At 33.1% G+C, this 20715-nt stretch overlaps 3 protein-coding genes across 8 annotated transcripts; 2 read left to right on the top strand and 1 right to left on the bottom strand.

The window, feature by feature from the left end:
- Positions 1–1363: 1363 nt before the first annotated feature.
- Positions 1364–5421, top strand: LOC107008956 (apyrase-like). The gene is made up of 10 exons (XM_015208181.2): positions 1364–1524; positions 1605–1838; positions 3066–3194; positions 3332–3388; positions 3528–3620; positions 3794–3996; positions 4110–4201; positions 4369–4583; positions 4663–4852; positions 4966–5421. The coding sequence occupies exons 2-10, from the start codon at positions 1614–1616 to the stop codon at positions 5118–5120; spliced, it is 1359 nt and encodes a 452-aa protein (XP_015063667.1). The 5' UTR covers positions 1364–1524; positions 1605–1613; the 3' UTR covers positions 5121–5421.
- Positions 5422–10472: 5051 nt separating this feature from the next.
- Positions 10473–14672, top strand: LOC107011925 (vacuolar-sorting receptor 6). Its single transcript, XM_015211616.2, has 12 exons — positions 10473–11004; positions 11535–12227; positions 12322–12410; positions 12553–12622; positions 12773–12856; positions 12957–13033; positions 13151–13232; positions 13350–13432; positions 13519–13582; positions 13684–13812; positions 14021–14124; positions 14212–14672. Exons 1-12 carry the CDS (start codon positions 10680–10682, stop codon positions 14326–14328), a joined length of 1917 nt encoding a protein of 638 aa, XP_015067102.1. The 5' UTR covers positions 10473–10679; the 3' UTR covers positions 14329–14672.
- Positions 14673–15221: 549 nt separating this feature from the next.
- Positions 15222–19548, bottom strand: LOC107011251 (probable splicing factor 3A subunit 1). Of its 6 annotated transcripts, none has more exons than XM_027914829.1 (5): positions 16769–18913; positions 16373–16672; positions 15858–15929; positions 15646–15724; positions 15222–15549 (listed from the first exon to the last, which is right to left on the bottom strand). In XM_027914829.1, exons 1-2 carry the CDS (start codon positions 18911–18913, stop codon positions 16403–16405), a joined length of 2415 nt encoding a protein of 804 aa, XP_027770630.1. In that variant the 3' UTR covers positions 15222–15549; positions 15646–15724; positions 15858–15929; positions 16373–16402. The 6 variants fall into 6 exon arrangements, with proteins under 6 accessions (XP_027770630.1, XP_027770626.1, XP_027770628.1 ...); XM_015210662.2 differs by adding an exon at positions 19392–19507 and having other exon boundaries at positions 15226–15549; positions 15858–16672; positions 16769–18921; XM_027914825.1 differs by having other exon boundaries at positions 15646–16206.
- Between the last annotated feature and the right edge of the window lie 1167 nt (positions 19549–20715).

Below are 20715 nucleotides of genomic sequence, written 5' to 3'. Positions count from 1 at the left end.
TCGTTGTCGGTCAATGAGACATACTGGGTACACGTGGTTTCGTACTCATACTACGCTTGTTGCACTCTTTGTGGTGCAGATTCGATTCCGAGTAAGAGCACATCTCGTGGAGCAAATTGAGTCCGGCTTGAAGTTCTTGGAGTTGTGGTGAGCTGCTTGGCTGTTCCGTGGCCCACATCTCCCTCTATCTTTTACTTATTCTGTTATTCAGTATTCAGACAGGATATCCCTTATGTTAGATTTGCCTTTTAGTTTCAGACTTGCATCGTATTTTAGAAGCTCTTGTACTCATGACACCATTTCTTGGGTAGTATTTTTTTTTTCAGTTTTCCGCATTCGTACTTATAAGAACTCAGTGTTGGAGATTTGGAAATTTGTTGTCTTTTCACTTCTTGTTAGTTAAGTTTGTTAAAATATGCTGGTTGGCTTACCTATTGGTTGGGAATATAGGTGCCATCACGACTCGTGATTTTGGGTCGTGACAGAAAGAATACAGAGAAAGAGACGATGAAGAAGAAGAAAAATAAAAAAAAGAAGATGAAGAGAAAAAAGGCAAAGAAAGAGACGAAGGAAGATAAAACATACAATTTTCTTAATTCTAAAAAATTATTATATTTAAGTTAGAAAAGTTATGTTGACATAGATGGTAAATATTTTTATAATATAGCATATTTATGTGATTTACCCATATATTAATATGTATTATTAGGAACAGATCTATTGTATCAGATTTAAATTTTTGAAACCTAATAACTTTTATTTATGTTGACTTTGTACATAATTGAGAAATTTATTAAATAAATATTGAAAATTCAATAGCGTATATATATATATATATATATATATTATTTTTTTAAAAAAAAAAATCTTAAAATCCTTTCTTTTGTGAAATAAAAGAAAGCATTTTTAAAAATGGATATGTTTTTGAAGATTATTATTTACTATATTAAATTTGAACATTTCATGTTCTACAATTTTATTTTTTTAATATAAAGATATAAGATGAAAATAATGATATTTATCAAATTTTATATGAAATATATTGTATTTTTAATCAAATTTGGAGAATAGTTTTTTCAAATTAGTTGATTTAATTATGATTATAATATTTTTTAATATAATTTAATCTTTAACTTTAAATGAAACACATATTTTTCATCTACACATGCACTTGACGAAACGTAAAGAAAGAAATAATAATAGAGGGAAGCAGAATCCGAAAGTAACATTTCTCAAAACATGCCGCGTTTTTTCTCGGCAGTTTAGATAAGAGAATCAGCATGGACCCAATATAATGGGTACGTCTAATTTGTGGCCTCCCATTTAAATTTACAAATAAAGGACATGTGAATAATGTGCGACTATTTCTTTTTTTTTTTGGTCTTCAGTAATGCAAGCTAATATACCCTACCCCTAAACAGAAGAAGAAAAAATGTATGGAAAGGATACAAAAGCAAAATATCAGTACAATTTGTGTGTATAAAGATAATAAAGCTGCAGTACTATTGTTGATAACTAAAGCAGGTACCATTTCTCTCTTTCTTCCTTATCTTGTGCATTGCTTTGTTTTAAATCAAACATTAATTGCTTTTATTTTTCTGCAGAGATCGAAAATGCAGAAGCATAATATTAGTAATGTTTATAACTTGTTCAAGATTATGTTGTTGATACTTGTTGGGTTGCCATTGAGCTCGTTATCGAAGCATGCCAATGATTATTCGGAGAAATATGCAGTGATATTTGACGCTGGAAGCACTGGTAGCAGAGTTCATGTCTTTCGTTTTAACTCAAATTTGGAACTCATCAATATCGGCAATGATCTTGAACTCTTCTTGGCGGTACCTACTTAATACAACACTAATACACTTTTTAGCTATAGTACGCCTTTCAATTTGTCTTGTTTTATTTTGATTTGGCATAAATAAATTAAAAAAAAAAAAGAAGACTTTGAGGGTGTATTTGGTAGAAAGGAAAATATTTTTAAAAAACAAACTTAAACTTATTTTCTTTTAGGATAAGAGTGGTAGCGGGTGGGTGGGAGAACGATGATAGGTGAAAAAAAATTAAAATTTTGAAGTTGCAAATATTTTTTAAAAAATAAATTTAATTTTTTTTAAGGGATAGGGGGTGGGGGCTGGTAGTTTCATACATCTCTGTCATTTGTTGTCTTAATACCCTTACCCCTTCTGTTGAAACTGATTCTTGTGGATCCATTTGGTTTCGAACCTCATCATTGTTCGATTCACTCCCGTTTTTCTGGATCATTTTTTTCCTTTTGATCTTGTATTGTAGGAATGAGACGTCAGCTTAAGCACAAATCAACCACCTTAATTTAGAGGTTGGTAGGGGGTGGGTTGGGGACTGATAAGGTGTGGTGGGTAGGGAGAGGTTAGAAGAGAGTTTTGAAAACGTTTTCCTTAAGTTTTTTTTGAAGGGAGTCATTTTCCTTAAATTTGAAAAAAAAATAAGTTAATTTAAAAAACATTTAGCCAATCAACCTTTTTCATTTTCCTTCCTACCAAACACGCCCTGAATGTTGTAAACATTGTAGTCATACATTTGTTGTGCTAATAAGAGAAATAAACATTCTTGTTAGAACCCTACGATAACCTATATCCGCTATAGTTTTTGCTCCCGTCTTTTCCCTTTGAGTGAGCATTTTGTGATGAGCATCTTGTTTGCACTGAGTAAACCTGCAACAGTGTAACTTCTGCCGGTCTGGCCCAACCTCTTCCCTTCAGATAAGCACTCTATAGTGAGCATTTTGTGCGCACTGGGTAAACCCCTATTGTGTAGTAACCTGTAAACTACGGTACAAATATGTAAGCCGCACTGGCAAGACCTATGCAACAGACTCAACTCATATATTGAGAAGGAATCGATTCCAAATCATACGTGTGGATAACCACCCTCTAAATCAATTGAGTGGACAAATAAACCTTTTTCATGAAACAAATTAAATAGGAAAATATAATAAACAAATCGAATAGAATGAACCAGTAGTAATTTTGCACTGTTATTACCAAAGATCTAGTTATAAGTGAGTTTTCTTTTTACCTTTGCAGATAAAACCAGGTCTGAGTTCATATGCAGATGATCCAAAGGCAGCTGCAAATTCTCTAAAGCCCCTTCTTGAGAAAGCTGAAGCTGTTATTCCTAAGAATTTACAGTCTCAAACCCCTATTAAAGTTGGGGTCAGTTAATAATTAACTATTTATATCACTCTTAATTCTGATTAAGATTCATAATTATATTATTCAATATGATTGAGGAAAAAAAATACTATTAATATTACTTAACATTATTCTTGCGCTAATCTTAATTGATACAGGCAACTGCAGGACTGAGGTTATTAAAGGGTGATTCATCTGAAAAGATTCTGCAAGCAGTACATTTTTTTGTCCCTTCTTACTTTCACTAATTGGAAAATTAATCTTAATTATTGTCTTATTTGATAATCCTTCATAGTACAAATTAATCTCACTAGTTTAATTATTGTTTTTTCTTATTATAATTCCTTGATTAAGGTAAGAGACATGCTGAAAAATGAAACTACTCTGAGTTACAAGGATGAATGGGTCTCTGTTCTCGAAGGAACTCTAGAAGGTTCTTATTTTTGGGTAAGTTTAATCATCAAACGTTCTTAATTAACCTCACAAAACAATTTGTGATTTTACTATTATAATACTTTAGTAAAATTTATCGTAAATGCAACGGAAGGATAGCGGCTGTGCATTTGCATCAACTATTAAAATTAGAATGACTTTGTTTTTCTTGTTAAAAAAAAATGCAGGTTGCTTTGAACTATTTGTATGGGAATTTGGGCAAAAATTACCCAGACACCATTGCTACAATTGATCTTGGAGGTGGATCAGTTCAAATTGCTTATGCTGTCTCAAAACAAAGTGCTATAAATGCTCCAAAGTTACCAAATGGAGACGCTTATGTCCAACAAAAAACACTTCTTGGAACTAATTATTACCTCTATGTTCACAGGTTTCATTTCTATTATTATATATATTTATTTTATAGTACATTAATGTTTTCTAATCAATAAATTTTATTTAATTTCTCAAAATCATAATTTATTTACAACTTTATTGTTGTAGTTTTCTAAATTATGGACTATTAGCAGCTCGAGCTGATATTTTGAAGGCTTCTAAAAATTACACTAGTCCATGCATCGTGGAAGGGCACAATGGTACTTTCCTTTAACGAATACTTGAGCTGATACAAAGTGCTATTATCCTTTTTTTTTACCTTCTCTAGAAACTCTCACTAAGTGAGAAATGCTTACCATCCGAGCAACTCCCTCTCGTTTGTTGTTATCCCTTTATAAAATAGTTACAATTTTTTTTTTCCTTGAAGGGTACTACACATATAATGGAGTAGCTTATAAAGCTGCATCACGAAAACAAGGTCCAAATATCAGAAGATGTAAAGCAATAATTAGAAAATTGCTTCAGCTTGATGCACCTTGCAATCACAAAAATTGTTCATTTGCTGGGATTTGGAATGGTGGTGGTGGAGCTGGAACCAAAAATCTCTATATCTCTTCATTTTTCTATGATTATGCTTCTACAGTAAGTACATTATATTATAAAAATGAAATAAGTATATACATATTTATTCACGATTCGATTAATATTTTAATTAATGTAGGTTGGTATAGTGGATCCAAAAGAGGCCTATGGTATAACACAGCCAATACAATACTATAAAGCAGCGACGCTGGCTTGTAAGACTAAGAAGCAAAACATGAAATCGGTATTCCCTAACATTAACGATAAGGACATACCCTTTATCTGCATGGATTTATTATATGAATACACTTTGCTGGTAAATGGATTTGGTAAGTTTATTTAATTTCTCTTCTTTTTTTTTTAGCTAATATTCCTTAATTATACCTGAAACTTTGTTGTTTTGTTATCATACATTTTAATTAATTAATGAATGAACAAACAGGTATTGATCCAATAAGAAAGATTACAGTGGTGCATCAAGTTAATTACAAAAATCACCTTGTTGAAGCTGCATGGCCATTAGGCTCTGCTATTGATGCTGTCTCATCCACAACATCAGAAAATATGATTTCATATGTTGGGAGGATAAGTTATTAGTGTTAATTTCATGTTTACTTAAGGACTTTGTTAATTTGTTTTCATGTGTTAAAAATTGATTAGAGCAATTTCTCCTATGGTGGATTTAGTAGGAGCTGCAGCTGTTTCTATTGATTCTCCTTATTTGGTATTTCAAAAATAAATGGTGTTTTCTTTTTAATTTTCAACTTTAAAATGGAGATTTAGTTAAGCAATCTAAATAGATTATCAAAATCAAGATTTGCTTGTTTATATATAAGGCAGTAAGTTTAGTATTTTCTTAATTATTTCTTGTTGTAATATAGTTATTTAATTTTCACAATTTTATCTTTATACTTTCTCTGTTTCTATTTAGTTATCCATTTTAGAAGTGATACACATATTAAGACACTAATGATTATCATAGGTTAGTTACAATTTTACCCTTGACTTAAAAAATTATTCAAGTCCTCAAATATGATAAATGTATTTTCTGGTTCCAAAAAGCATGCATTACAACTTAGTAGTAGTAGAAGTTTTCTATAATTAAATAAGGACATATTAAAAAAAATTATTGTTCTTTCTTATTTTATTAAAATGAATAAGTTAATAGAGACATATATTAAAGGAAATATGAACAGATAAATAGGGACAAAGTAAGTATTATATACTTATTAAGGAGAAAAAAAGAAAGAAAAAAGGGACAAATATAGAGAAAGAGGTCCCACTCCGTGTGTTTATACCGTGTGTTTATACCATTCAATAAATGTATGTGTTTAAATTTATTGTTCATTTGATTCAATCTCAATAAATTAACATATGTTTTATTTTTTTAAATTACATAATAATAAAAATTTAATTAATATAATATAAACACTCGATACGAGTAAAATTTTTCATACGAAAAACAAAATGAATGAAAAAAAGAGAAATAAACTAATGAAAAAAGGAAAAACAAAGCAAAACCAGAAAGAGAAAAAAAAAAAAAAGAGGACAAAAGCAGATGATACAAAAGGACAAATCAGTAGGCAATTTCGAACAAAAGGATATGTGTAGATATTTCGTGTAAATAATGGGTTTTGTGGGTATTTTCAGGCAATTAATTTATAGATGCACAATTTTTTAATAAATAATTTGCTTAGACCGGACAATTTGTATAGTTTTCCTTCTATTTCTGACCCCCCACCCCACCCTTCTCGGAAAAAAAACCAAATTTTACATATGACGCTACGAGAAAAGAAAAAATTATATTATTGTATTTAAAATTATCGTAATAAATCTATCGATTATATCTGTAATATAATTTTCACTAAACAAAATAAAATTCTTCTTTTCTTTTGACATTTCTTCATATGTAGTTATTATTCCTACTAAATATATAAAATCATGATTGAACATCCCATACATAACTTATGGATAAAATCAATGCTAAAAAAGTAGGCAAAATTTTAGAGAAGGATCAAAAGTACATCAATATTGCGAACATGAGGGACCATTAGTGCTCCATGTGAAAACTCAAAGATAATTTTGAACTTTAACCCAAAGATGAGGAACTATTTTGAGTCTTTCCTCATCTTTGTCCAATAGGGATTCATTATTTAATTGGTATAGAGATTAAAAAAAACAGTAAATGATAGAGATAATTTTGTCAAAATCACCCCTATTAGATACAAGTTATTTAAATATTAAAAAATAAAAAATATTTAATATCAAGAATAATTAAATATAAAATAATGTATTATTTATTGATAATATAAGCTACATAAAGTATTATTGAATACTTCAAATAATTAATACATAGCAGGCAAGTAAAAAAGCGGAGGAAGTATTTAAAAAAGGGTACGTTAATTAATATTCTCTCTTTTCTATTTATTTATCCATATTTTCTCTTTTAGATGTCCCTATTTATTTGTCCATTTTGATAAATTAAAAAAGGACAAAAGAAATTTTTCTATTATATCCTCATTTAAATTTCTTAAAAATTTTAAGTTTTATATTTATTATTTTTAAAATCATATTTAATAAGAATAAAATTATAATTTCACTATGTTAATTATTTTATCTTAATATGTGTGTTTTTTCTAAAGTGGACGACTAAATAAGAACATCGGGAGTAATAAGTTAGAAAACCTTTGCGATTACATCACACATAAAGAATAGGTATTAAATTTGTTTTTACCAGTCTACCTTACAAGATGTCTTGTAGCAGTATTATAATTAAGTACATAAATTAAACTTATTAAATATTTATGATATGATCACCTCATCTTGTAACAAGATAATATTTGTTCACGAGTCAACTGATTATTATTTATTTAATATCATATATAATAGAAGCTTCATCACCTAAACAAGCTAACTCGTTATAATTTATAAGTTTTATCACTAGTGGGATAGTGAGAACGATATAATTATAGGGGTATTAATTCTGGGATGGAAGGGTAAAACACTAATACTCAACTTTAATTAATGATTAAAGTCTCTGCTAGCTCAGTGATAAATTAATTAATACTTTGATTAGTAGTATTATTTTTCTCATCTTGTTGGAAGGGTTTAGAGTCAATGCATCGAGGGTCTATATATAAAATCACATAATTGCATTTTCTTATTATCGAGAGTTTAAGGTGTACATTCAACTAATGTATCGGATATCTGTGTAAAAGTTTATTCGAACTCAATATTTATATCAATCAATGATACACGAATCACATATATTTTCATATAATGTTAATCGCTAAATTGTATTTAATAATTATTTATCATAAAATATAGTATCATTTTAAATATTTATGACTTAACCAGGATATATTAGTATGATTTGATTTTCGCTTGAGTATATAATTTTTTTACTCAGTTGCCTACTATTTTTTATTAAAGATTAACACATATATCGAATAACTCTGCTTGCTAAACTTTCTAGTAAATGAAAAAAATTATTCCCTAATTCACTTTTTGATCTCCACAAAAATTTAAAGGTACCTTTTTCTTTTTGTCTTAAAGTAGTATATTGTATTTAGAGGCTAGAACTAGTTTATTGTAATTGGATTTTTGCTAGAAAAAGTTGGTGAAATTTCCCTAATATGATCATTTTGCAAGAAAACAAAACAAAGAAAATCCCCCTGGATTATTATACACACAAATATGTATGTATGTATATGTATATATATATATATATATATATATATATATTCGGGTGTGTATAAGGTAAATTTCATTCTAGTGAGAAATAGCATGCTAACTGCACATGAGAAGTATATTACATTACACAAATTTCTAGTAACGATCTTGAATCATATAATTAAAGATTTTGAATCTAACACCCCATTATAAAGAATTACATGTTTAACTAATTCGTTAACCCTTAATGATAAATTGTTTTATTTTTATTTAATGAGAATACTCAGATTATATATACCTACATCTTTTTTAACTTTAATATTGATTTGAGTTGAATCATCTTGTTTTAATCTTAGCTTCATAGAGGGGTTGAGAGGTCGATATTCCTATATAGTCAGTCAAATAAAATTTTTAATTATTATATTTAATGTTTTAAAATCGTGCTTCTAATTTCAAAGAATCTTAGTCAACTATCATAATGAAAAATTTAAATCAAATATGCTACTCTATTAAAAAGTATATATATATATATATATATATATATATATATACTATGTTTATATACCTATTTGGAATAAAAATATAATCCATTCATTATTAATAGCATAAGTTACAAAAGACAATACAATGGTATGCAAGTTTCACTAACAATGCTAACAGTCATTTGTTTATAAATAACGAAATATTAGGATTTTCTTTATTTTTATAATTGTGTTAGTTCAAGGTGCACATTTATTAATGCTTAGCTTATTGACCTAAAATAAAATAATAGCGTACCCTTTAATTTATTTTAAATTAAGTATTCAGAGGTTTTAATGTAGTTCCATTTATTTCTCCAAGAAAAACAAAAAACAGAAACTAATGAAAAGATCAATTAAAATAGAATCAAATTTAGGGCAGAATCTATTTTGTAAAAATCAAAGATTGCACGTTTCAGAATTCACAAACTTATTATTAAAGAATGCTGATTACAGCTAAAAATACATATTTATCTTACTTATAATATCATAAACGAAATTTTCAATTAATAATACTCATTTATTATTAAAGAGTGCTAATTACAGCTAAAAATACATATTTATCTTACTTATAATATCAGAAACGAAATTCTCAATGAATAATACTCACAAGCTTATTACTAAATAATACTAATTATAGCTAAAAATACATATTTATCTTACTTATAATACCAGAAACGAAATTTTCAATTAATAATACTCTAAAATAACGCTCACATATCCTCCTTTTGAATTATGTTCTTATTACCACAGTAAGCTGAATTTCATATTTAAAAGTAGTTGGATTAATTTATTTTTTAAAACAATTTTAGCCCATTAAATTTTTAGAATAATTTAAGGTCATATATATAAGATTTGGTGATTATAAGTACTGCTCTGATTTGGGAAACTATCTAAGCAAAGAAACCTGTCATCTTAAGATTGAAGAAATGAAAAGGTTATATTTATTACTTTACATTTACTCATAGATCGAAGGAAAAAAAATATTAATTAGCTTAACAAAACCAAGTCCAAGATTTTCTAATTCATAATTATCCTTTTTTTCTTCCAAAATGATAAATCCTATTTTGGCATTTCATGTATATATTACATTTATTTTACTAACAACAATTAAAAAGCTAGAACTCTACTTTCAAAAGGATAAAATACTCCTAAAAATTATATAAGGTACTCTAATGATAAAATTGTTGAAAGAAGTATAAACATCAACGTAGATAAATAAAATGCATGCTCTTGCGCTATCATATGAAGTAAAAAAAAAAATAATTTTTTTTATTAAATTTCACAATATTTGAATTTTAGTGAAAAGTGTCACCGTGAATCAGAATCAAGCATGAGTAATACCTCCATTTTAAAATAGTTATTATATTTTTGAAAAATAATTTAATTCATTTTGAAAGTTAAATAAAATTAATATTTTAAAATTAAAATTTAGATATTTAAAATCAAGAAAAAAAATACTACTATAGATTTTAATCTCTCTTTTAATATTAATACGTAAAAATATGAAACCTAATTACGATATTTATCATAGTTTATAAAGAAAATCATGATAATTATTTTAAAACGAAGCGGCGAATAATATTTTCCTCTTCACCGAGAATCACAATAAATCAAATTATATAAATATGTTTAATATATCAGTTAGGAAAATTAGCAGTTGCCATCTTTGGTAGTTGCTCTGACTCCTTCCACCACCTTCCACCCACCCACCCACGCTCACCCCACCACCCACCCCACCCCACCCCCTCTTTCGTTTCTTCTACGTCATACAAAGAAGTAAACAATTCAAGAAGAAGAAGATTACACACAAAAACTCCAAAAAGTCTCCTCTGTTCACAGAGTCTTCTCTTGACACTTTCTTGATTTTTGCCCCCTTATGTAATCCATCTGTTTCTTTCTCCTCTTTACACCTCTTACAAACTTTTTGAAACCCCAAACATTACAAATTGTACCAATACTAAATATGCTTGTACCTTTACACTCTCCTGCAAACATGGCTGCTCTGTTTTTTCAACTTCTGTTTTTTTCCTTGATAGTATCGAACGTTGTGCTAATTCAGGCAAGGTTTATAGTTGAGAAGAACAGTATAAGTGTTCTGTCGCCTTATTCAATGCACTCGAAGCATGATGCCTCTATTGGTAATTTTGGTGTTCCTGATTATGGTGGTTCTTTAGTTGGAACTGTTGTTTATCCTAGTAAAGGTGCTAATGGCTGCGCTGAATTTGATGGTGATAAACCCTTCAAATCTAAGGGTCATCGTCCTAATATCCTTCTTCTTGATCGTGGAGGTAATTTTTATTTTAATTTCGAAAAATTAAAAGATTAAATTTTTGGTTGATTTGAAGTTTTTGATTTTTGATTCGATGTAATGTTCGTCTCTGTATCTAATCACTCCCCATGGCTCGAGAAACGGAATCAGAATTTAAAGTTTATGAGTTCTGAATTCTGTGATATTAACAACAAGTATTAGTAATTAATTTTTCTTGATTACAAATATAGAGTTTAAATTCTAAATCTTAGAGGTTATTGCTGATATTTGAGTATCTATTGGAGTTAAAAGGAGCTAAATTCTATTTCTAATTAAGTTGGAGAAACTTACACTTCTTTTAGGTTTTGCTTCTAAGTGAAGTTAGAGACTTATGAGTTATTTTACTGTTTCTTGGAGTTGAAGGGAGTTTCAGAATCTATTTCTTTAGTTGAGTAGCCACTATCAACTATATGGATATTCGTTTTTCTACGCAGAGTTTACGAGAAAGTTTGACGTATTAGATGAAGTTATATGTTTATGATAATTATGTAAACAATTTTTTTCTTCCAGACTGCTATTTTGCTTTGAAGGTATGGAATGGGCAACAAGCTGGAGCAGCTGCAGTCCTAGTTGCTGATAGTATAGATGAGGCTCTTATAACTATGGATTCTCCTGAAGAAAGTACGGATGCCAATGGATACATCGAGAAGATTGGTATCCCGTCAGCATTGATTGAAAAGTCCTTTGGTGACACATTGAAAGAAGCTCTTAAGAAGGGAGAGGAAGTTGTGATCAAAATGGATTGGACGGAGTCAATGCCTCATCCTGATCAGCGAGTTGAGTATGAATTGTGGACTAATAGCAACGATGAGTGTGGGGTTCGTTGTGATGAGCAGATGAATTTCATCAAGAACTTCAAAGGACATGCTCAAATACTTGAGAAGGGCGGTTATACTATGTTCACGCCTCATTATATTACTTGGTACTGTCCTGAAGCTTTCATTCTTAGCAGCCAGTGCAAATCTCAGTGCATTAATCACGGGAGATATTGCGCTCCTGATCCAGAGCAGGACTTTGGGGAGGGGTACCAAGGGAAGGACGTTGTCTTTGAGAACTTGAGGCAGCTTTGTGTGCATAGAGTTGCAAATGAGAGTAGCCGTTCTTGGGTTTGGTGGGACTATGTGACTGATTTTCATATTAGATGTTCAATGAAGCAAAAGCGATACAGCAAAGAATGTGCTGAGGAGGTCATGAAATCACTTGGTATCTCCCTTTCGAGTTCTTTTTTGTTTGGTCATTATTGATAATTTATACTGTTCTCAGTAGTTACTCTTTGAGTTTTTATTCGTTTCATCAGATCTACCGGTTGACAAGATAAAGAAATGCATGGGCGATCCAGAGGCTAATGTAGAAAATGATGTGTTAAAGACTGAGCAAGACCTCCAGGTATCTTCATTTCGGAAAATCTCTAATCATTTCATAATTTGTGACATAATTGACCATTTTGTGATTTTACAGATATAAATATCTATGTTATCATGAACATGTTACATATAAACACAACTTTTTCTTTTGTTTCCCTTAATAGGTTGGCCGAGGACCTCGTGGAGATGTGACAATCTTACCGACAATGGTCATCAATGATGTTCAATATCGAGGTACGATGTAGATGTAGAAAAATAAGTTCAACATAGACTAACTAATAGCTTATATTTGTAGCTTTCTTATTGATAAATCTTCAGGGGGATATAATATTCTCCGCGGATCACTCTTTGAGTACTCAAGTTCTTTTTTACTTTTTCTTTAAGGGAAATTGGAGAGGACTGCTGTTTTAAAAGCCATATGTGCTGGTTTTAAGGAAACAACTGAACCTTCGATATGTTTAAGTGGAGGTTTGACACCATTCCTTTCTTCAGGATCTTGACTACCAGAGTTATTGCATAAAATTGAAAGAGTTAGCTAATTGTTGCTTATATGCTCAATGAACAATAGATCTTGAAACAAACCAGTGCCTAGAAAGGAACGGTGGCTGTTGGCGGGATCCTAAATCTAACATAACTGCCTGCAAGGTATGGACAATAATGCTCTCTGAAACCTCTATGAAGTTATCATCTTCCTTCGTGGAAAACTATTGTGGTATATATAACAACGTTTTACATGAACCTCATGCTTGTGTTGTTCTAAAGGATACATATAGAGGAAGAGTTTGTGAGTGCCCTTTGGTGAACGGCGTTCAGTATAAAGGAGATGGATACACATCTTGTGAAGGTAAGGAAGTGTTGCTTCTTGTTCTTTAGTTATATGTCTGTTAATTGACAATTGGCCTATCGAATTGGATGACTTAAATATTTTTTCCCCTCTAACTGGCTTGCAATCGATTGACAGCCGTTGGACCTGGAAGGTGTTCGGTAAACAATGGAGGATGCTGGTCAGAAACCAGAAATGGGCAAACGTATTCAGCATGTTCAGTTCAGTAAAATCAATACTTTCTTTAACTGTATTTAGTCAAGATTAAACCATTGTATGTGCTAAAATCTGGTTTAACGCAAAGCAGGAGGGTGAACTATCAGGCTGTAAGTGTCCGTATGGTTTTAAAGGGGATGGCCATAAATGTGAAGGTATGTAACATTCTTGTAGATCCTTTTGCGACACTAAAATTTTCTCGTGTTTGTTAAGTACTGATTCAAATGTCGTTCCTTTCAACAACAACAAAAATCAGATGTAGATGAATGCAAGGAAGGACTTGTTTGTCAGTGTGATGGCTGCAGCTGTAAGGACACATGGGGTGGATTCGAGTGTAAGTGCAAAGGGAATCAACTCTACATAATGGAGCATGATACTTGTATAGGTAAGAAAAAGTTGATTCAGCACTAACAACAAATGTTGTTTCTCTTTTAAGCTAGCAGAGCTTCAACTTCAAAAGTTCAACCATAAACTACTCCCTCCAATAAAAACTTGCATTTTGCTATGATGCAAAGCATCGTTTTCACGATAATAATCTTTCATGACATAACAAGATGAACTTACAATATTACCTTTGTTTCTTAAACGTACAGAAAGACACTCATCAAAGATCGGACGGGTCCTTATGTTCTCTTTCCTAGCCATTGCAGTGGGGGCTGGTTTAGCTGGTTACACCTTTTACAAGTATAGACTTCGGGTAAGCATATCGAGTAGTTATTACAGTCTTAATAGTCATACTTACGCTACAACAACAATTATGCTAACTATTGGTAAATTTTTGTAGTCATACATGGACTCAGAGATTATGGCCATCATGTCGCAGTACATGCCTCTCGACAACCACAATCAGAATCAGGTTGTCCATCATGAAACTGAACCTCTACGACAGAGCTCGGTATGATGAGTATTTCCGGGAGCTAATGTATGATTTCCCATCCTTCTCTTGGATACTTTTCGACGTGATGGATATTGAAGGAGATGAAGAACAGAGTCATATTTAGAGGAAAACCAGATACTTGATGCTGGTTTGCCAACTCTCTAGTCCATAAAGAACTGGCTTTTCCCATTTGTGTATAATAGAGTTTTGAGATGTAAATGCAGGATTCACTTGTGTTAAAAGGACATGTAGAACAAAATATACTTGCGAAGGCAACCCATTGCTCTTTACATTATTCAGCAATTGCATCCTTCTTAAATCAACATTGTTACGTGACTTAGTGAAATAAAACACATGTTAATTAATTACGATGAAAGTATAAATTGTGAACACATGACATGCATTGCGGAGTTCTTCTTGATTATAATTAATAACTTGGCAATGATGGGAATCTTTTGCGTCAATTTCACTCGATTTAGAATCAACTAATTTCAATAAAGAATGAATTGTACTTGTAAGAGTATTTTCACATACAGTGGCATTCTTGCTTTATTCGGATTTAATGACATGAATATTGAAAAGGATTTAGTTAATACTTGTTCGAGGCATAATGACTAAATGTTAAATCCCTCACACTAGTTATAAGTAAAGGCATCAGCTCAACCATCACTCAAAATACGACCTATCACCCAAATGAAGTACATATTCACTATCTTAGACTTCATCTCTCCTCTTCTACTTTTACGACCCCTCTAATCCCTTCTCACTAGCTCATACATAATCAAATAGTTGGAAGAAGGTAGCACTCTACTACAAGCACAAGTTGGCTATACAAACATGAAGCTGCGACTCATCACTTATATGGATGTGCAAAAAACTAACTTCTGCTTATTAAGGGAAAGCTGCAAAGATAGAAATACATGGCCAGAACATGATCCCATAGAAAGCAGTTTCTTAAAAGTATGTCGATCACATTCCTAGCTGTGAAATGTCACTAGTTCTGTCATCATCAGTTGAAAGTGCAGTTAAGATAATTGGACCCCATAAAAATGGGGTGGATCAAGCTACAAACAGGACAAACACACAAAGCATATATAAGCTACCAAACCAACTCCCTTAAGAATCATTAACAAATTAAAACTACTGGCGGCACATTATCTGCCAGAATATAAGGCATTCCCAAAGATTACATATGAAGCATTTATCAATCATCAATCTGCAACCTCCTCCAAAAGCACGGACAAACTGCAAAAGGGCAAGTGTTGAATCTTTGATGTCTGCCAACAGGTTCTCATAAAAAAATACACCGTACACACCAATAAAAAGAGCAAAAAACAATACCTGCTTTTTCTACCAAGATAGAGCCTCATAATACAACTGACCAATACAGTATACATCACAACCTCTAACAGGGGTAAAGCTGTGTTGATAAAATAAAGGCATCAGAGAAACCTTAGCCACTTTCTCCAGACAGCAGACTACACAAAAGCAAATGAAGAGAATGAAGCTACATAGGATTTGAACAAAGGGGCTCAAGTGCCCCAAAAACGCACCACATATGAGGCAGGTGTGCTTGGGACAAGCATCGCCAACAACGACACACACATCTTCTACAGAAATAGGTCCTAAATCCACAGAAGAGTTTGAAATATTAATTGCCAAGGAAAGCCTCTAAAATTGTAAGGAATGTTTGACATCAGAAAAGTTCTAATCCCAAAATGGCCTTGGACTCAAAAGATACAACAAAATAACAACTGGGCTCTAGTTAGAGGGTGGAGCAACTGCACATGTTAAGACGCACAAATTAGTAACATAAACATAACCCACAGTCATTGCATCTTATAGGAATAGAACTAGTAAGCTTCCTGTTGTCATCATCGATGATCGCCAACATGCCAAAATCTGTAGTAGATACCCACAACCATCAGAAAGATAAAATTGATTAAATTGCAGAAAGAAAATCTAGAAGTACAAGACCAGTATAATCTCCAAAATAACATGAAAGAAGAAAGGAGAATTCTTTAAATTCATAACAAGGATTAGTATGCCAAATAGTTGCAAAATAAACCTTGGAAAGCCATGTCAAATAAATCCTCATTCATCTCTTTCTCCCACCACGTTCTCTCAGAGAGAGACTGAGTGTTTCTCCAGAAGCAACATTATAGTATGCAAGAGACAAGTTGTCCTTGAGAAAACCAGCCTTTCCACTCAGCTTTTGTTTGTTCGCAGGAAGCTGGATCTCCCCAGAAATCTTCTCTTTCAGACTGGCAATGGTTTCGGTAAGAGATTGCACGGTGATCTCCAGAACTTGTCCTTTGAGATTCCCTTCATCAGTATTCGGCACAGATACATTGATCCTTGCAGGTCCCTGCAATATAACCCAGCAGAAAGTAAGATTTGCATGGATGTAAGAGAACATGAAACAGACAATTATGTAAAAGTGTTCTTTTAAAGCTATCCTCACCGAATGCTGAGCCAAAAACTGGTCTTCAGGAATGAGAACAGACTCGTCAAGCTTTTGCCTCTTCGGCTCTGGCTCTTCAGGGAGAGGAGGAGCTTCTTCTGGTGGAGGAGGTGGTGGCATTCCTTGGGGCATAGGAGGAGGCGGGACCATAGACATTCCCGGCTGGGACATCGGGTGGGGAACAAAGGGCCGAGGTGCTCCCATAGGTGTAAACTGTGATCCAGGAGGTGGTGGAATAGTAAGGGTATGCGAACTCATAGCCATTGATGGAGGCATTGGGGGACGATTGACCATGAGGTTTTGCTGACCTTGTAGTTGTAGCATGGGAGGAGGTGGGGGCCGAACCTGAGGAATCATGTTAACCATAGGAGGTTGAGGTGGAGGCGGAGCAGCACCAGCTATGGTAGGTGTGGAATACTGGAATGTATTAGGAGGCCTAGGAATATTCAGCGCAAGCCCAGGAGGTGGAGGTAGTGGCCTAACGGAAGGAAGACCGGGTCTAGGAGGTGGAGGAACCTGTGGACCAGGAAGGTTTCTTACATCATTTGCACCATCATTCTGATCCTCTCCACTGTTCTGAGACATTGCCTGGCTTGCAGTGCGGCCAATGCTACCTGTGTGACCATCCCATATGACCTGCTTCGGCTCTTCTATTTTTTTTTCAATCTCAGCCTTAACCGCATTTGAAACTTCTTCTTCCGTAGTACCAAATATATCTGGACGAGTTCGTGCAAGCCCAACAATGTTCCTAGAGATCTCATCATCTTGAGCAAGAGTCGTTTCCTTAATCTTCGCAAACATCCTGTCCTTCTGTTCCTTGTACTTCGGATCAATGAGAGAGATCCTCATATGTTCAGACATCTCACTAATAGGTATTAACTCACCAGTTATAGGAGAGACAACATACTTAGTTGGGTCCCTTTCTGCCAGGATTCTCTCTTCAGGCCGCTTCCAGTTCTTCACAATCCGCATTGGTGGATCATTTTCTCCTGAAATTGCCATGGTTTCAGCACTCTTGACACCACCATTCTCTTCAAGCGTCGCAGCTCGCATACCTTCTTCAACAAGCTGCACCTCTTCTTCATCCATCTCCATTTCCACCTCCTTTCCAGGCTCAACATATTCCTCTTCCTCCAATGTAGGCATCTTGCTCCTCCTTATAACCTCCTCAAGCGTCATAGGTGGAGGTAAATCCTGATCCTCATCATCAGCAAAATCTATCGTCTCAACAACAACAAAATCATGCCAATCAATCATAGCCATCTGCACCCTCTCCTGTTCTATCTCATCTTCAGCTTTCTGTCTAGCCTGCTCCTGTGATCTTTCCCATTCCAACCGATGCAGACAACGCTCTAGGACTGTTGTCATGTCAGCAGCACTCTTCTGCAGCTTATTCGTCAAGCCCTTAGGAGGCATCAGAACTTTCGAATACGCATCCGCAAGTGAAGTGAAAAACATGAACATGCTGTGAGTAGGCTTTAGAAAATGAAATTGGGGATTATTTATCTCCCTGCTTGTCAGCCCTGTTAAGAAAGACTTCCCATTTCTGGCCACAAATTGTGATGTCAGCTTTATGATATCCATTTCTTCACCTGTGATCCCTTCAGGGAGTCGAACAGTATATTGCTCTGCCTCAGGTGGCTCAAGAACCTTTCTGACAGGTCTAAATTGAGCTGATGGGTCAGGTTTTGCAGTTGCCTCAGCATCATCAGCGGTAGGAGCAGGGGTTGCTTCTTTGTCTTCTGGCTGAGTAGGCTGCTCTCCAGAACCCTGATTCTGTGCGCGAGCTTCAGCCAAACGGTGCTGATAATAGGCATGGTAAGGATCAGAAGCATTCAGGAAGTTGAATTTTGCATTGCCAGCGTTATTTAGAACAATCCTCTTCTCAAATTCCGGACCATTCTTCGCCACAAACTGTGAAGTCTTGTCAACAATACTCCTAATATCAGGAGGGGGATAAATGATACCAATAGTTCTCGTATGTGTTGCAACAGATGCTGGAACCTTGTCCTTATTGTTTTCCTCTTCATTCTCTTCCATCTTAACATCATTTGGTTCCTCTACCACCTGAGCTAAAGGTGTTGGTCCCAGATTCCCATCCAACGGGGGTGCCGGAAGGGGCAATATCGGTGTGATGCCTAACATTTCTATTCCTGCAAGTTGCAGCAGATTCCATATTGGAAAAAAAAGAAAAACAATCATTCAGCTATGGCAGATAGACTTGAGCACAAATAACTAAAATTATAAAAAATAAAAAAGAACCCCAAATAAAGGTTTCTATCCTCAATTTTTTTTTCCTAAGGCAAACCCTACGAACATGCTAACCACTTCACTTGTCATTCAAGCAATTGCAATCCAGAAAACTACTTTTACCTTAACTTATTAAAGCAAGAAAGCCCAATAATATGCTGATAATTTCGTTCCGTGTCATTTCATCTCATCTCATCTCAAATGAGAAAAGATAGGAAAATTAAGTTAAATACTAGTCCGCCCAAAAAAAAGAAGCCAACAGATGCATAACATTAAATGTGTTTATTTGAACATAAACAACCTAACCAACCTTAACGCACCAAAAAATAATACTCAATTTTATATTACAGGAAGCAAACGAAAAGATATTTACCTGATTAAACAATGGAGTGCCCAAACAAACCCCTCTCTGTTCAAAAACGGCCGGAAATTTCTGTCCGATAGGATGATTACCGTCGACGAGGGATTTTTGCAGAGAAGCGGGAGCTTGAGATTCTGAAGTAGATGAACCTTGTCGCCGACTATACATGACCCGGATTCGTATAAGGCCCAAATTTAAGATCTATGGGCTGTGGCCCATATTTTCAGCCCAAACAATGAATGATGTTTGAAGTAGTGAATCTTTAATGTAATTTCCAATATGAAATGTGTGTTTAAATCAAGTGGACTAGTATAATTTAAAGGAAAAATTACTTAACTACACTCCTTTAATTATCTTAATAACCATTTATCCCTACTTATTTTTGGGACACTAGAATAACTCATAAGGGAGTATACACGAAAAATATAACATATTTTCAATCATACGAATGTATCTGATACATAATATACAAAAATAAACTCATCTTTAATTACTGTTACATTGAAACCCAACACTGTTGAATATAATATATCAAATTTATAACTCATAAGGCTGTATACACGAATCATATAGTAAACAATTGAACAAGTCAATTTTTTTGTACACTTGAATAACTAAAAAGACAATATACACGTAACATATAACATATTTTCAATAATATGCATGTATATGATACATCACATACACAAACAAACTCATATAGAATTACTGTTACATTGAAAATGCACCACTGTTGAATCTAGTTATTTATAAAATTTTATCAGTTGTATCAATACAAAGCGGATACATGCCGATTCCAGATGCATTCTTTTTTACTTCGAAATAAAGTTTCACACCCATGTCGTTTTTGATTTTCAATGGACATGAGCTTCCCTCGACAATGTATCGTATTTCAATATCCTTTGTAACAATGTCGATCTCAAGCTCTGATAAAATCAACGTTTTCAGATTCCCAAATGAAATGGAATGGCCAACAACAATACCATCAACTTTGTAACCTTCATAATTAACATCGCTTACCCAAATTTCAGAATGCCGCAGCAGAATTGAGATATTCATCTTCAAACCTTTTTTTTTTGTTTCTTAGTATGCAGATCAACTTTTACAAGAATAATTTTGATTTATGAAGATCATCTAATTTAAAATTTGAATTTACTAATCAGTTACACAAGCTGTATAGCATTAATTACGTGATTTCAGTTACAAATAACAGAAATCACGGTAATTACTCCTAATTAATAGCAGCAGATGCAAAATATGATGTATCAGGACTTATGTATCCCGTGCCATTTGGATGTATCCCGCTTCCTTGAATTTTAAGGGATTTTTAGTAATT

This window comes from Solanum pennellii, chromosome 2, assembly GCF_001406875.1.
Source record: "Solanum pennellii chromosome 2, SPENNV200".
NCBI lineage: Eukaryota > Viridiplantae > Streptophyta > Magnoliopsida > Solanales > Solanaceae > Solanum > Solanum pennellii.
The sequence above is the reverse complement of the archived record's forward strand: the minus strand, read 5'-3'. Positions and strand labels throughout refer to the sequence as shown.

Coding starts and splice junctions, on each gene's coding strand:
- LOC107008956 (XM_015208181.2), top strand. CDS start 1,614: ATGCAGAAGCATAATATTAGTAATGTTTATAACTTGTTCAAGATTATG. Junction 3,195..3,331: donor AAACCCCTATTAAAGTTGGG/GTCAGTTAATAA, acceptor TAATTGATACAG/GCAACTGCAGGACTGAGGTT. Junction 4,202..4,368: donor CATCGTGGAAGGGCACAATG/GTACTTTCCTTT, acceptor TTTTCCTTGAAG/GGTACTACACATATAATGGA.
- LOC107011925 (XM_015211616.2), top strand. CDS start 10,680: ATGCTTGTACCTTTACACTCTCCTGCAAACATGGCTGCTCTGTTTTTT. Junction 11,005..11,534: donor CCTTCTTCTTGATCGTGGAG/GTAATTTTTATT, acceptor TTTTTCTTCCAG/ACTGCTATTTTGCTTTGAAG. Junction 13,813..14,020: donor GGAGCATGATACTTGTATAG/GTAAGAAAAAGT, acceptor TTAAACGTACAG/AAAGACACTCATCAAAGATC.
- LOC107011251 (XM_027914826.1), bottom strand. CDS start 18,913: ATGTTAGGCATCACACCGATATTGCCCCTTCCGGCACCCCCGTTGGAT. Junction 16,673..16,768: donor AGTTTTTGGCTCAGCATTCG/GTGAGGATAGCT, acceptor GTTATATTGCAG/GGACCTGCAAGGATCAATGT.